Source organism: Oncorhynchus gorbuscha, linkage group LG10, assembly GCF_021184085.1.
Source record: "Oncorhynchus gorbuscha isolate QuinsamMale2020 ecotype Even-year linkage group LG10, OgorEven_v1.0, whole genome shotgun sequence".
NCBI classification, from domain to species: Eukaryota; Metazoa; Chordata; class Actinopteri; order Salmoniformes; family Salmonidae; genus Oncorhynchus; species Oncorhynchus gorbuscha.
The window spans coordinates 21,496,213-21,514,150 of record NC_060182.1 but is presented as its reverse complement, the minus strand read 5'-3'; the positions used below and the strand labels follow the sequence as shown (position 1 = coordinate 21,514,150).

Sequence of the window (17,938 nt, the reverse complement as noted above, 5' to 3'; positions counted from 1 at the left end):
TGTTGGGTGTGTACTGTGTGTACTGTGTTGGGTGTGTACTGTGTGTACTGTGTGTACTGTGTTGGGTGTGTACTGTGTGTACTGTGTGTACTGTGTTGGGTGTGTACTGTGTGTACTGTGTTGGGTGTGTACTGTGTTGGGTGTGTACTGTGTGTACTGTGTTGGGTGTGTACTGTGTGTACTGTGTTGGGTGTGTACTGTGTGTACTGTGTTGGGTGTGTACTGTGTGTGGGTGTTGGGTGTGTACTGTGTGTACTGTGTTGGGTGTGTACTGTGTGTACTGTGTTGGGTGTGTACTGTGTGTACTGTGTTGGGTGTGTACTGTGTTGGGTGTGTACTGTGTTGTGTTGTGTGTACTGTGTGTACTGTGTTGGGTGTGTACTGTGTTGTGTACTGTGTTGGGTGTGTACTGTGTGTACTGTGTTGGGTGTGTACTGTGTGTACTGTGTTGGGTGTGTACTGTGTTGTGTTGGTGTGTACTGTGTGTACTGTGTTGGGTGTGTACTGTGTGTACTGTGTTGGGTGTGTACTGTGTGTACTGTGTTGGGTGTGTACTGTGTGTACTGTGTTGGGTGTGTACTGTGTGTACTGTGTTGGGTGTGTACTGTGTGTACTGTGTTGTGTGTACTGTGTTGGTGTTGTGTGTACTGTGTGTACTGTGTTGGGTGTGTACTGTGTGTACTGTGTTGGGTGTGTACTGTGTGTACTGTGTTGGGTGTGTACTGTGTGTACTGTGTTGGGTGTGTACTGTGTGTACTGTGTTGGGTGTGTACTGTGTGTACTGTGTTGGGTGTGTACTGTGTGTACTGTGTTGTGTGTGTACTGTGTTGGGTGTGTACTGTGTTGGGTGTGTACTGTGTGTACTGTGTTGGGTGTGTACTGTGTGTACTGTGTTGGGTGTGTACTGTGTGTACTGTGTGTACTGTGTTGGGTGTGTACTGTGTGTACTGTGTTGGGTGTGTACTGTGTGTACTGTGTTGGGTGTGTACTGTGTGTACTGTGTTGGGTGTGTACTGTGTGTACTGTGTTGTGTGTGTTGGGTGTGTACTGTGTGTACTGTGTTGGGTGTGTACTGTGTGTACTGTGTTGGGTGTGTACTGTGTGTACTGTGTTGGGTGTGTACTGTGTGTACTGTGTTGGGTGTGTACTGTGTGTACTGTGTTGGGTGTGTACTGTGTGTACTGTGTTGGGTGTGTACTGTGTTGGGTGTGTACTGTGTTGGGTGTGTACTGTGTTGGGTGTGTACTGTGTGTACTGTGTTGGGTGTGTACTGTGTGTGGTGTGTACTGTGTGTACTGTGTTGGGTGTGTACTGTGTTGGGTGTGTACTGTGTACTGTGTTGGGTGTACTGTGTTGGGTGTGTACTGTGTGTACTGTGTTGGGTGTGTACTGTGTTGGGTGTGTACTGTGTTGGGTGTGTACTGTGTGTACTGTGTTGGGTGTGTACTGTGTGTACTGTGTTGGGTGTGTACTGTGTGTACTGTGTTGGGTGTGTACTGTGTGTACTGTGTTGGGTGTGTACTGTGTTGGGTGTGTACTGTGTTGGGTGTGTACTGTGTGTACTGTGTTGGGTGTGTACTGTGTGTACTGTGTTGGGTGTGTACTGTGTGTACTGTGTTGGGTGTGTACTGTGTTGGGTGTGTACTGTGTGTACTGTGTTGGGTGTGTACTGTGTGTACTGTGTTGGGTGTGTACTGTGTGTACTGTGTTGGGTGTGTACTGTGTGTACTGTGTTGGGTGTGTACTGTGTGTACTGTGTTGGGTGTGTACTGTGTGTACTGTGTTGGGTGTGTACTGTGTTGGGTGTGTACTGTGTGTACTGTGTTGGGTGTGTACTGTGTGTACTGTGTTGGGTGTGTGTTGGGTGTGTACTGTGTTGGGTGTGGTGTGTTGGGTGTGTACTGTGTGTACTGTGTTGGGTGTGTACTGTGTGTACTGTGTTGGGTGTGTACTGTGTGTACTGTGTTGGGTGTGTACTGTGTGTACTGTGTTGGGTGTGTACTGTGTGTACTGTGTTGGGTGTGTACTGTGTGTACTGTGTTGGGTGTGTACTGTGTGTACTGTGTTGGGTGTGTACTGTGTGTACTGTGTTGGGTGTGTACTGTGTGTACTGTGTTGGGTGTGTACTGTGTGTACTGTGTTGGGTGTGTACTGTGTGTACTGTGTTGGGTGTGTACTGTGTGTACTGTGTTGGGTGTGTACTGTGTGTACTGTGTTGGGTGTGTACTGTGTGTACTGTGTTGGGTGTGTACTGTGTGTACTGTGTTGGGTGTGTACTGTGTGTACTGTACTGTGTGTACTGTGTTGTGTGTGTGTGTACTGTGTTGGGTGTGTACTGTGTGTGTTGGGTGTGTACTGTGTTGGGTGTGTACTGTGTGTACTGTGTTGGGTGTGTACTGTGTGTACTGTGTGTACTGTGTGTACTGTGTTGTGTGTACTGTGTGTACTGTGTTGGGTGTGTACTGTGTGTACTGTGTTGGGTGTGTACTGTGTGTACTGTGTTGGGTGTGTACTGTGTGTTGGGTGTGTACTGTGTGTACTGTGTTGGGTGTGTACTGTGTGTACTGTGTGTACTGTGTGTACTGTGTGTACTGTGTTGGGTGTGTACTGTGTGTACTGTGTTGGGTGTGTACTGTGTGTACTGTGTGTACTGTGTGTACTGTGTTGGGTGTGTACTGTGTTGGGTGTGTACTGTGTGTACTGTGTGTACTGTGTTGGGTGTGTACTGTGTTGGGTGTGTACTGTGTGTACTGTGTTGTGTTGTGTGTACTGTGTTGGGTGTGTACTGTGTGTACTGTGTGTACTGTGTTGTGTGTACTGTGTGTACTGTGTTGGGTGTGTACTGTGTGTACTGTGTTGGGTGTGTACTGTGTGTACTGTGTTGTGTGTACTGTGTTGGGTGTGTGTGTACTGTGTTGGGTGTGTACTGTGTGTACTGTGTACTGTGTGTACTGTGTTGGGTGTGTACTGTGTGTACTGTGTGTACTGTGTTGGGTGTGTACTGTGTTGGGTGTGTACTGTGTGTACTGTGTTGGGTGTGTACTGTGTTGGGTGTGTACTGTGTGTACTGTGTTGGGTGTGTACTGTGTGTACTGTGTGTACTGTGTGTACTGTGTTGGGTGTGTACTGTGTTGGGTGTGTACTGTGTGTACTGTGTGTACTGTGTTGGGTGTGTACTGTGTGTACTGTGTTGGGTGTGTACTGTGTGTACTGTGTTGGGTGTGTACTGTGTTGGGTGTGTACTGTGTGTACTGTGTGTACTGTGTACTGTGTGTACTGTGTTGGGTGTGTACTGTGTGTGTGTACTGTGTTGGGTGTGTACTGTGTGTACTGTGTGTACTGTGTGTACTGTCATATTGAGGAAACTTTGCATCAGTGCCACTCCTACCGTATGTGTGGATTTAACACTGACGAAAATGATGATCTGTTTCCAGAGTGTTGAACATCTAACATGTCTCCAGGAAACCACTTTTATAGACCGTATGGGCTGTATCTTTTATAAACTGGTCAAATATTTTCTAGGCAGTTTCTAAAGAAATGGAAGAGACATGAGGAGCAGACTCTGGGGCTCCTCGCTGTCTGGGAACAGTCATGACAGATGATTTCCTACCTTATTGTTCGGCTTGAAATGCAGTACTTCCACATCACATTCCACGCGGCAGTGACCTCACTGCAGACACCAGACACGCAGGGAAAACATGTGCAGCATGGCACACGCAGGAAGGAAGTCTCAAAATGTCCCAAACGCACCAAACTGTGGCAATTCCTCCTATAGCAGCCAGTGGAGAGACACCCTGTTCTAGAGCACAAATGACAGCCCACATCCTTCACTGTCCAAAGAAAAACACAGAGAATTCATGTTCTTCCAGCTCCAGTTCTCTCAGCTGTGCCGTTTAGAAGTTCCCTGTCCCAGTTTATCCTGCCTGCGTCCACACTCAGAAAATTGCTAGACTAGCAAGTTATCCTGATGACCAAGAAAGGTAAAGGCTCAGTTCAGTATGTCTAGGCTCCTCGTAACAAAGGCTCTCGACCCATACTGTTCACTACAACACCACCCCTCCCTCTCTCCACCCATACTGTTCACTACTAAACCACCCCTCCCTCTCTCCACCCATACTGTTCACTACTACACCACCCCTCCCTCTCTCCACCCATACTGTTCACTACAACACCACCCCTCCCTCTCTCCACCCATACTGTTCACTACTAAACCACCCCTCCCTCTCTCCACCCATACTGTTCACTACTACACCACCCCTCCCTCTCTCCACCCATACTGTTCACTACTAAACCACCCCTCCCCTCTCTCCACCCATACTGTTCACTATTACACCACCCCCCCTCTCCACCCATACTGTTCACTACTAAACCACCCATACTGTTCACTACTACACCACCCCCTCTCTCCACCCATACTGTTCACTACTACACCACCCCCCTCTCTCCACCCATCTGTTCACTACTCCACCCCTCCCTCTTCTCCACCCATACTGTTCACTACTACACCACCCCCCCTCCTCCACCCATACTGTTCACTACCACCACCCCCCTCTCTCCACCCATACTGTTCACTACTACACCACCTCCCTCTCTCCACCCATACTGTTCACTACTACACAACCCCTCCCTTTCTCCACCCATACTGTTCACTACTACACCACCCCTCCCTCTCTCCACCCATACTGTTCACCACTACACAACCCCTCCCTTTCTCCACCCATACTGTTCACTACTACACCACCCCTCCCTCTCTCCACCCATACTGTTCACTACTACACCACCCCCTCTCTCCACCCATACTGTTCACTACTACACCACCCCCTCTCTCCACCCATACTATTCACTACTACACCACCCCTCCCTTTCTCCACAAATACTGTTCACTACTACACCACCCCCCTCTCTCCACCCATACTGTTCACTACTACACCACCCCCTCTCTCCACCCATACTGTTCACTACTACACCACCCCTCCACCCATACTGTTCACTACTACACCACCCCCTCTCTCCACCCATACTGTTCACTACTACACCACCCCCTCTCTCCACCCATACTGTTCACTATTACACCACCCCCTCTCTCCACCCATACTGTTCACTACTACACCACCCCTCCCTCTCTCCACCCATACTGTTCACTACTACACAACCCCTCCCTCTCTCCACCCATACTGTTCACTACTACACCACCCCCTCTCCTCCACCCATACTGTTCACTACTACACCACCCCTCTCTCCACCCATACTGTTCACTACTACACCACCCCCTCTCTCCACCCATACTGTTCACTACTACACCACCCCCCCTCTCTCCACCCATACTGTTCACTACTACACCACCCCCTCTCTCCACCCATACTGTTCACTACTACACCACCCCCTCTCTCCACCCATACTGTTCACTACTACACCACCCCCCTCTCCACCCATACTGTTCACTACTACACCACCCCCTCTCTCCACCCATACTGTTCACTACTACACCACCCCCTCTCTCCACCCATACTGTTCACTACTACACCACCCCCTCTCTCCACCCATACTGTTCACTACTACACCACCCCCTCTCTCCACCCATACTGTTCACTATTACACCACCCCCTCTCTCCACCCATACTGTTCACTACTACACCACCCCCTCTCTCCACCCATACTGTTCACTATTACACCACCCCCTCTCTCCACCCATACTGTTCACTACTACACCACCCCCATCTCTCCACCCATACTGTTCACTACTACACCACCCCTCCATCTCCCACCCATACTGTTCACTACTACACCACCCCCTCTCTCCACCCATACTGTTCACTACTACACCACCCCCTCTCTCCCACCCATACTGTTCACTACTACACCACCCCCTCTCTCCACCCATACTGTTCACTACTACACCACCCCCTCTCTCCACCCATACTGTTCACTACACACCACCCCCCTCTCTCCACCCATACTGTTCACTATTACACCACCCCCTCTCTCCACCCATACTGTTCACTACTACACCACCCCCTCTCTCCACCCATACTGTTCACTACTACACCACCCCCTCTCTCCACCCATACTGTTCACTACTACACCACCCCCTCTCTCCACCCATACTGTTCACTACTACACCACCCCCCTCTCTCCACCCATACTGTTCACTATTACACCACCCCCCTCTCTCCACCCATACTGTTCACTACTACACCACCCCCTCTCTCCACCCATACTGTTCACTATTACACCACCCCCTCTCTCCACCCATACTGTTCACTACTACACCACCCCCTCTCTCCACCCATACTGTTCACTACTACACCACCCCCTCTCTCCACCCATACTGTTCACTACTACACCACCCCCTCTCTCCACCCATACTGTTCACTACTACACCACCCCCTCTCTCCACCCATACTGTTCACTACAACACCACCCCCTCTCTCCACCCATACTGTTCACTATTACACCACCCCCTCTCTCCACCCATACTGTTCACTACTACACCACCCCCTCTCTCCACCCATACTGTTCACTACTACACCACCCCCTCTCTCCACCCATACTGTTCACTACTACACCAACCCCCTCTCTCCACCCATACTGTTCACTACTACACCACCCCCCTCTCTCCACCCATACTGTTCACTACTACACCACTCTTTCCCTCTCTCCTTGCTTTTTTGAGGACAACCCTTATTTTTGTTTCCTTATAACGCACCCTAACCCATCTGGCTGGGACTGTCTATGATCCCCAATGGTGATGCCTGTGCTGTGCTGTGCTGTGCTGTGCTGTGCTGTGCTGTGCTGTGCTGTGCTGTGCGTGCGTGCGTGCGTGCGTACGTACATACGTACGTACGTGCGTACGTACGTGCGTGCGTGTGCGCGAGTGTGTGTGCACGCGTGTGTGTGTACGCGCGTGTGTGTGTGTGTGCGCGTGTGTGTGTGTGCGCGTGTGTGTACGCGCGTGTGTGTGTGTGTGCGCGTGCGTGCGTGCGTGTGTGTGTGTACGCGCGTGTGTGTGTGTGTGTACGCGCGCGTGTGTGTGTGTGTGTGTGTGTGTGTGTGTGTGTGTGTGTGTACGCGTGTGCCTAGTACCTGGGCCCATGTCCAAAAATGACAGAGCTCTCAATAGGAAGGCCAAGCAGGGGGAGGGTTAGCCCCAGTTCAGCAGCTGGGAAAGGCTGTTTTCAGTTACTACACCAGCCTTGCTTTAACAACTTAGCTAAAGTCTTGGAACAGAATCTGACCATGTTACTGTAAACTCTCTGCTGGTGTTTCGAGTCACAACCCATAATGACTACGTTATTCCAGTGACTGAGGAATCAGGAACATAATGAAGTATTTTTGATCAGGCATAAATAACAGGTTTTCATAATGGAAGAGACTACAGTGTCTCACGCACGCACGCACGCACGCACGCACACGCGCACGCACGCGCACACACACACACACACACACACACACACACACACACACACACACACACACACACACACACACACACACACACACACACACACACACACACACACACACAGACAGACAGAGAGAGAGACTCGTCCACCAATGGGACAGAGGGTATACTGTCCATGGCCTGTCCACTGTGTTCCACTGCTGTGGTTGAGATGGAGAGAAAGAGAAAGGTGGAAGCACTTCTATTAATATAGTCTTTCAGGGTCCAGCACTGAATGTTTGCATATAAACAATGAGGAAAAATAGGAAGAGAGAAAGGTCTTTCTTAGTATGAATTTAGAGGCTCCTCCTCTCCCTCCCTCCATATCTCTAATGCAATCCCAAAGGATATAAGAGTTACTGTACAGTCCCCCTGCCTTTCTGTATCGGTACAGCCTCTTAGTTTCTCTATTCCTCTCTCCTCACCTATTCTTTTCACTTTCCCATTTCAAGATGTTCTCTGTAGTGTCTGTATTCAGCTCTTTCAAGCTCTGTCATGGAAGGAAGATAATGAAGCAGCACATAGAATGTCTCCCATTGCACCATAATGGACTGAGATATTCAACTAAGAGGAACTACAAGGAAGAGGAATAAGAAGAATTGCTATTCATTATTCCAATTAGCAATGTTTAGCAAATGTCAACACAATGTATAGCATGTGTCAATACCAGAAGAAACGTGACTGACTCAACACCCATCCATCCAGTGTGACGACTGTACCTACAACTGATGAGAATTCCCAGCAATATAAAGTGACAGGAGGCACTGTTTTCAGGGTAAAATAACTGCTATGCAATGCATTATGGAAATGTCCTCATCCTATGAATACTAATGACCACAGCGTGTGTGTGCATGTGTGTGAGAATACATTAGGATAGATGTGACAATGTGACAGGTGCTTCTGAGGGTTCCACAGACTCTGGATCAGTCTACAATGTCTCCAAATGCAACTCAGTTCTAATTTAGACATCAAACTCAGGCCTGATGCGGTTTGGCAACATCAAACCAACTGTATGGGTTATGCATGAGAAAAACTCCACATGTAGGCTACGCCTGTGATGTATATCAATATGAAATGTTACTTTAACAGTGGTGAAGTTGCAGAAGGTGAGAGTTATTAGATAAGTTAATAAATGGATTATTATAGTTTCGATTATCACCACCGAGTACGGATGCTTTATGGTTATGTAGAACATAAAACCATTTTCTCATTGCTATTGAAGCTTCAAAATGCAGCATACCTCAAAATGCATGATATTAGTGTCGGCCTCTTACAACACATCTCTGCGGGGGGGGGGGGGGGGTTGGTTGGTTCTCCTCGAGTGTAGATAACGTCTTTTCTGTGGGAGTCAGCTAAACATTCGTATTCTCAACAGCAGGGTGGAATCACAGCAGCTGTACTAGAATATAGAATGTCAGCTATCCGCTCGTGACAGGCAGTCAGAGACACGGGGAGTATTTTATAGTCCCTGTAGAGGGGATAGGGGAGGATGAATTGAAGAATGCTTCGTAGGTGTGCGCGGCTCCGCCTTCCTATTGCGTAAACTACCTACTTTGTGTACAGTGCTGTATATCAAACGCTGAGAGGAAACCCTCTGACTAGATTCAGTAAGATGACCTGCCCTGCACTTACTTAAAGCCATTTGAAGACCATTCCCCACTCTATGTTTCTGCCACTAAGCTGATAACACTGACCTGCGATACAATCATCCAACATTAAATCTAATCTTATAGCTAACACTCCAAGAAGACTGCACGGCAACATGAATAAATCCCTGCCCTGTAACGTGTAGGCTCATAAAGACAGATTCGCTACCTGTAACGTGTAGGCTCAAAGACAGATGGGGCGGCAGGGTAGCCTAGTGGTTAGAGCATTGGACTAGTAACTGAAAGGTTGCAAGTTCAAATCCCCGAGCTGACAAGGTACAAAATCTGTCGTTCTGCCCCTGAACAGGTGGTTAACCCACCAGACAGATTCACTACCTGTAACGTGTAGGCTCATAAAGACAGATTCACTACCTGTAACGTGTAGGCTCATAAAGACAGATTCACTGCCTGTAGACAGATTCACTACCTGTAACGTGTAGGCTCATAAAGACAGATTCACTACCTGTAACGTGTAGGCTCATAAAGACAGATTCACTACCTGTAACGTGTAGGCTCATAAAGACAGATTCACTGCCTGTAACGTGTAGGCTCAAAGACAGATTCACTACCTGTAACGTGTAGGCTCATAAAGACAGATTCACTACCTGTAACGTGTAGGCACTCAAAGGCTCAGACAGATTCACTACCTCAAAGACAGATTCACTACCTGTAACGTGTAGGCTCATAAAGACAGATTCACTACCTGTAACGTGTAGGCTCATAAAGACAGATTCACTACCTGTAACGTGTAGGCTCATAAAGACAGATTCACTACCTGTAACGTGTAGGCTCATAAAGACAGATTCACTGCCTGTAACGTGTATGCTCAAAGACAGATTCACTACCTGTAACGTGTAGGCTCAAAGACAGATTCACTACCTGTAACGTGTAGGCTCAAAGACAGATTCACTACCTGCTCCGATGGGAGCAGTAGACTCAACCCTGCATAGATCCTGCACTAGGTGAAAGGTGAACACCACGATGGATGAGTGGATATCAAGTCCAGTCACCCTTCCTCTTCTCTCTTTCTAAGCACTGATCAGCTCCAATCCCATTATAGTAGACAAGCATTACCAAGAGACCAAGTGACCCAACCAAGTGGCTTGTTCCTTTCAGGGAAATGGATTGTTGTCCAGCCAGCTCACACCCCAGGTTAATGTCTCACACAATCACACTTACTGTTAGCACTATGCCTAAACACTGCCCTGTGTGTTCTTCTTAGTTTCTATCTATAAAACATCTATACCAAATCATTCCACAGAGGTTTTTAAAATTCCAATTTGGAGTGTTCAAATGTGAGCAGGAAGAAAGATCCATGAGCCGCAGGCACAAATGAAAGTGTTTCATCCTGCAGAACAAATCGCTAAATATCTAGTGTAAAATCAACTTACCTCTTATGAAAAGTGTTGTGAGGATGTAGACACAACACATGCAAATAATCCATACAGAATGTCTTAAATTTCCACATTTTTCTGCTCCTAAGTTCTCCTGCAGAAGATCAACAGGGGGCCAAGATAAGGAGACAGCGCTGGTTAGCCCATGGTGCCAGGTGTTGTATGTTAGCAGATCCAGTAAACATCATGGCACCACAGGTATTGAACATTGCCCAGTTGTTCAATGTGTGAATCCAGACATAGATCCTCCTCTTCTGGCACACTGTCTTGGTCCTGAGTGGGTAAACTTCTCTGGAGCACTACAGTGCTTCTATGGAACTCCCCAGGTCCATCTAAAACAGTCTTAGATCAGGATCCAGACCAAAATCTATTTGGATCTGTTTGGATCAACTCAGATCAAATTGAAGTCAGGATCTGCTTAAAATAACTTCTACACCGTAGACTGCAACAGCTCGTATCCAGGTCACTCAGGCTGTCCTCTGTTGCCGTCCCTCCAGAGCGTGTGTCAGGCTGGTAGTCTGTGGGGAGGCATGGCTATAGATCCACCGCTCCAGAAGATACTGGAGTCTGTGGGAGTACAGAAGCACTGAGGAATAATCCTTCATACACCACACATGCCTCTCTTCTCTGATAGACACAGTCTCAAACAGGCTTAGCAATGGGCCTCTTCTTCCTCCTCCCTCTCCTCCTCCTCCTCCGCTTTGGCAGCAGAAGCAAACTTTCTCGATGAAGGCAAGAGATGGTGACTCCTCTACCTCTATAACTCCCTCCCTGCGTCTCTGACCCCGTTCCTCTCCCCCTTTTCCTCCTCTCTGACTTTAGACTCTCTTCTCCCTCAATATCTGTACCTCCACGTTCTCTCTCTCTCACTCTGTGCTGAAGTGAATTACAGCTGCTGCCATCTACATAGATCCTCCCCGAAATGTGCCAATTCTGGTTGCCAGGCAACACTATGGTACTATTGAAACTGCAAATGGAAGCCTGCAGCAAGGACCCTCATTGGACAGACGGTCGATGGGGAGTGGCCACAATATTATCCACAACTGCACGAGTGTACACCCATGCTGTAAACAGAATAGGCAGAGGCTACAAGTGCTGAGTTGTTCAGGGAATAAAATCCTCAATGTTGCATATTTGAGCTTTAAACCATCAAGGTCAAGGAGGTATTGCAGTGAACACAACGGCCCATGAATTGTATGAGAGAATGAAAATACCTGGTCTCTAAATGAAGCTATTCATGAAGTCATTGAATATCTAAGGTGTGAATGGTTACGTGTGAACAGGTGGTGTGAAGGGTATCGGCAGGAAAATGAAAACAGGATGTCAATTTGTATTCACGGAGTGGTTGGAGGTGACAGAGCAATGCCCTGGATCAAACAGCGCCATATCATCCTTATCATCAGCTGAGCATCAACTGAGATTTTACAAACATGGCTCCCCTAGACAAGCGCAGGTCTGTTCTCTGAGAGGCCGTGCCAGACTGTTGTACCACCCTGTCCCAGGGGCCATGGGAAACAGGGGTACGGATGAGGCCCGGGCCTATCATCATCTCATCATTATTCAACCCCCATCCATCACCATCCCCCATACCACCACCACACACACCCTGTTGATCTGGGCATTTAGCTCCTTCTCCCCCTGACTGGCAGTCATGGCATGCCCCCTTTCACACACTTCCAAGCACAATATGAGCTTCCTCTGTTACAGAAAGAACCAGCCAATGGCACCCAGAAAACACAACACAAAGAGACAGGCAGCAACACTTAACACCTATTGTGAACAGAGTGAGGAATTCATTCATCTGCAATCAATCAGTAGTCTGTCTCAAAGGCCTGGGTGCCCCATTTACAAACATCTGACAAAATTAACCAAAACCAACACAGACAGTTCAATTGTCTCTCTTCTTAATCATGATTTGTTCCTTGAATGCATAATACTGTATATTCTACTGAACTAACACAGTGGACTGTAAACAAGTGGGCTATTGCTTTACTGTTAAATTATGGAATGTTTTATTTAATATGAATTTACTAAACAATTGTGAAAGCAACATACTGAATTAGAGACACCACAAATGCACTAAGGTCTGGATAAAATGAATGGACATCAACGTTGGTTTTATGAACACAAATCCACAATGTTAACTGATAGCGATAGCCATGTTTGTTTTCTATTTATCCATCTCAATTCATTAATGTTTGTTGATTCACACAGACATATCCATTAGATCTTCTCTCTAATTGAAGTGAAGAGCACTAGCTACAGGCGTTAGTTTGTGTGGGTGGTAGTTCTTCTGTCTCTGTGATCACAAAACTGTAGAGCGTGTCTGAGGGGGTAGAGAGATGGGAGCATCCACTGGTCAAAACATTGGTCTGATTCACACGCACACACGCGCACACACACACACACACACACACACACACACACACACACACACACACACACACACACACACACACACACACACACACACACACACACACACACACACACACACACACACACACACACACACACACACACACACACACACACACACACACACACACACCTCTCTGGTGATATGTTATTCAGATGGATAACAGACAGAATCAGATAGCAAGAGACATACAGTGCCTTCAGAAAGTATTCATCCCTTGACTTATTACACATTTTGTTGTGTTACAGCCTAAATTCAAAATGTATTTTTTTAAAAGTGCTCTCATCCATCAACACACAATACCCTTCAACAACAAAGTAAAAACAGGTTTTAGAAATTGTTTATTGAAAATGAAATACAGAAATATTTCATTTACATATACTACCAGTCAAAAGTTTGGACACACCTACTCATTCAAGGGTTTTTCTTTATTTTTACTATTTTCTACATTGTAGAATAATCGTGAAGAAAACTATGAAATAACACATATGAAATCATGTAGTAACCAAAAAAGGGTTAAACAAATTCAAATATATTTTATATTTGAGATTCTTCAAAGTAGCCACCCTTTGCCTTGATGACACCTTTGCACACTCTTGGCATTCTCTCAACCAGCTTCATGAGGTAGTCACCTGGAATGCATTTCAATTAACAGGTGTGCCTTGTTAAAAGTTAATTTGTGGAATTTATTTCCTTCTTGGTCTGTATGAGTCTGGGTAGTTACATATTTTTTCAATTTCCCAATGATGGAGACCACTGTGCTCTTGGAAACTTTAAACACTGTAGAAATAGTTTTATACCCTTCCCCAGATATATACCTCATTACAATTGTCTTGAAGATCTACATACAGTTCCTTGGACTTCATGGTATAGTTTCTGCTCTGACATGCACTGTAAACTGTGGGACCTTATATAGACAGGTGTGTTCCTTTCTAAATCATGTCCAAACTAGTGAATGGGCCACAGGTGGACTCCAATCAAGTCGTTATGATAAATCAAGGAGGATCAAAGGAAATTATAGCCCCTGAGCTCAGTTTGGATTGTCATATCAAAGGGTTGTGAATATTTATGTAAATTAGATATTTCTACAGCTGACTCCATTTAGTCGGCTGAATTATTTTGGGTCGAGCAGTAGCAAATACACTATATATACAAAAGTATGTGGACACCCCTTCAAATGAGTGGATTTGGTTATTTCAGCCACACCCGTTGTTGACAGGTGTATAAAATTGAGCACACAGCCATGCAATCTCCATAGACGATCATTTGCAGTAAAATGGCTATACTGAAGAGCTCAGTGACGTTCAACGTTGCACCGCCATAGGATGCTGCCTTTCCAACAAGTCAGTTCATCAAATTTCTGCCCTGCTAGAGCTGCCCCTGTCAACTGTAAGTGGAAATGTCTAGGAGCAACAAGGCTCAGCCGCAAAGTGGTAGGCCACACAAGCTCACAGAATGGGACCGCCGAGTGCTGAAGCGTGTCCTCGGTTGCAACTCTCACTACCGAGTTCCAAACTGCCTCTGGAAGCAACGTCAGCACAAAACTCTTTATCAGGAGCTACATGAAATAGGTTTCCACTGCCGAGCAGCCACACACAAGTCTATGAGTGGTGTAAAGCTCGCCGCCATTGGACACTGGAGCTGTGTAAACACATTCTTTGGAGTGATGAATCACGCTTCACCATCTGGCAGTCCGACAGACATAACCTGGCCGAATGCATTGTGCCAACTGTAATGTTTGGTGGAGGAGAAATAATGGCCTGGGGTTGCTTTTTCATGGTTCAGGCTCCTTACTTCCAGCGAAGGGAAATCTTTTTTTGTATATATACCTTTTTCTCCCCAATTTTGTGGTATCCAATTGGTAGTTACAATCTTGTCTCATCACTGCAACTCCCGTATGGCCTCGGGAGAGGCGAAGGTCGAGAGCTGTGCGTCCTCCGAAACACAACCCAGCCAAGCCACACTGCTTCTAGACACAATGCCCGCTTAACACAGAAGCCAGTCCCACCAATGTGTTGGAGGAAATACCGTACACCTGGCGACTGTGTCAGAGTGCATTGCGCCTGGTCCGCCACAGGAGTCACTAGAGCGCAATGGGACAAGAACATCCCTACCGGCCAAACCCTCCCCTAACCTGGACGACGCTGGGCTAACTGTTCGACGCCCATTAGGTCTCCCGGTCGCGACCGGCTGCATCAGCCTGGAGTTGAACCAGGATCTCTAGTGGCACGGCTAGCACTGCGATGAGGCGAAGGGAAATCTTAACACTACAGCATACAATGACATTCTAGACAATTGTGTGCTTCCAACTTTTGGGCAACAGTTTGGGGAAGGCTCTTTGCTGTTTCAGCATGACAATGCCCCAGTGCACAATGCGAAGTTCATACAGAAATGGTTTGTCAAAATCGGTTTGTAAGAACTTGACTGGCCTGCACAGACCTAAATCCCATCGAACACCTTTGGGATGAATTGGAACGCCAACTGCGAGCCAGGCCTAATCACCCAACATCAGTGCCCAACCTCACTAATGCTCTTGTGGCTGAATGGAAGCAAGTCCCTGCAGCAATGTTCCAACATCTAGTGGAAAGCCTTCCCAGAAGAGTGAAGGCTGTTATAGCCACAAAGAGGGGACCAACACCATGTTAATGCCCATGACTTTGTAATGAGATGTTCGACAAGCAGGCATCCACATACTTTTGTAGTGTAAATATATATTTTTAAATGGCACACGAGACACTTGTCTGATTCATGCATGTCTCAGCGAACTAATCCATTACAGAGGCCACGGGATAGCACACCAGTTTCACTAGTAGTACATTTGCCCTTAATTGGTTATGGTAATTTCTGTTAATGTTTTCAATATATTATCATGAGTCTTTTACCGTTCTCATTGTCGAGGTGAACACTGTTTGCAGACCACACAACCTAGGCTACACTTGTGAGGAACAAGTTTAGGTTCATTTCATTCCATTTAAGACAGTTGTCAATTTATTCATTGTATTTTATTTGTAGCGCTCCTGTCAATCTTGAGTAAGGTCACGCACCTGATTAAACATAGAAGTAGACCTAGGCAACCTGGCCTACATGCATAAGTAGACCTATAAATATGGGGATCTGATATGATTTATGATTGTCTTAACTAACCACCACTGTGGCGCTTCTCAAACAAAATGTTTTCTTCACCTAAAACAGCAAGTAAACAAAGTCTGTTTTTATATCCATTGAGAATGACAATAGTTCCTCAAAGTAGCCTATTTGAAAAATAGTTTGATAATCACTTGGGGTGAAAGGGGGAAAAATGTAATGCTCTCATCTGGGGGAAACGTCATAAAATAGGCCTACCTGATTACTTCTTATCCCTTGTGCAAATAGCCTACAGCTGTGTCTGTCTGGAGCTCACTAGAGTGGAAAACTCTGAGGGCCCAGAATATTTGATACAATGTTGTAAATTTGCTAGCAGAGCTTGAGGTCGGACCAATTAATAGTTGATACAATGTTTCAAGTTCATTGCAGACAGGCCATGTGTAGCCAATGTGATTTATTTTATCAGGATATTTTCTACCTGCAGGCTGCAATGTTTTTATTAGTTGGCTTTATGTAGGCTATTTTTATATAGTTGGCAATGACAATAGAAGTTGGCAAAGGCAATAGGACCACAATATAACGATTGAGATACGAATACTATTATAAATTAAATGAAACTGTTACATGAAAATGTGCATATGAAAATCATAACTGGCACTCAGATCGGTAGAAATTGTAAGATAAATTGGCACTTCAAATGGAAAAAGTTGCCGACCCCTGGTGCAGCCCATTACCAGCAACTTCAGGAGTGTAATGGCAGAATCTGCGAAGACCAGCAGAAGATGGAGGACCAGGCTTAAAGCATCAGACAAGCACAGTAGTCTACATACGTCCGGCGCCGACAGAGATGACCGCCTCGCTTCGCGTTCCTAGGAAACGATGCAGTATTTTTTTTTATGTGTTATTTCTTACATTGGTACCCCAGGTAATCTTAGGTTTCATTACATACAGTCGGGAGGAACTATTGAATATAAGAGCAACGTCTACTCACCATCATTACGACCAGGAATATGACTTTCCCGGAGCGGATCCTGTGTTTTGCCTTCCACCCAGAACAATGGATCGGATCCCAGCCGGAGAACCTAAACAACGTCGCCGTAAAAGGGGCAAACGAAGCGATCAGGCCCAATGATAACCCTGAAGGAGCTACAAAGATCCACAGCGGCGATTGGAGTATCTATCCATAGGACCACTTTAAGCCGTACACCCCACAGAGCTGAGCTGTACAGAAGAGTGGCCAGAAAAAAAGCATTGCTTAAAGAAAAAAATAAGGAAACACGTTTGGTGTTCGCCAAAAGGCATGTTGGAGACTCCCCAACCATATGGAAGAAGGTACTCTGGTCAGATGAGACTAAAATTAAGCTTTTTGGCCATTACATTTACATTTAAGTCATTTAGCCGACGCTCTTATCAGAGCGAAGGAAAACACTATGTCTGGCACAAACCCAACACCTCTTATCACCTCGAGAACACCATCCCCACCATGAAGCATGGCGTGGCAGCATTATGCTGTGGGGATGTTTTTCAGGTACTGGGAAACTGGTCAGAATTGAAGGAATGATGGATGGCGCTAAATACAGGGAAATTCTTGAGGGAACCCTGTTTCAGTCTTCCAGAGATTTGAGACTGGGACGGAGGTTCACCTTCCAGCAGGACAATGACCCTAAGCATACTGCTAAAGCAACACTTAAGAGGTATAAGAGGGAACATGTGTGTTTCTGGTCCAGCGTCCGACACACATTTAGTCCTGGTTCCCTTGGACACAGAGTATATTTTCTGAGCCCGTGTGACATAGATGTGAAATCTGAAACCACTTAAAGATGGGATGTCCCTCCTACCATTTCATTCACTCTTCTGACTGTCCATCAACTCCTGGCCGAAAGACACTGACATAGAACATGGCTGCAATCGTTTCATTGTAGCGCAGCAGGAGAGTGGTTTCATCACGGTACAT

General features: G+C 46.4%; 1 protein-coding gene across 5 annotated transcripts in view; it reads right to left on the bottom strand.

Annotated features, from left to right (window-relative positions):
* LOC124045676 (IQ motif and SEC7 domain-containing protein 1-like) overlaps window positions 1-17,938 on the bottom strand; it is a 285,391-nt gene that overhangs the window by 117,044 nt on the left and 150,409 nt on the right. Inside the window, exon 1 of one of the 5 annotated variants that reach the window (XM_046365177.1) lies at window positions 10,479-11,216. The exons of 3 other annotated variants lie outside the window; for them this stretch is intronic. In XM_046365177.1, coding sequence (XP_046221133.1) covers window positions 10,479-10,555 — 77 coding nt within the window. In that variant the 5' untranslated portion in view covers window positions 10,556-11,216. Of the gene's footprint in view, window positions 1-3,610; window positions 4,010-10,478; window positions 11,217-17,938 lie in introns of those variants that run through there. One more of the 5 variants, XM_046365180.1, reaches the window with a different exon arrangement.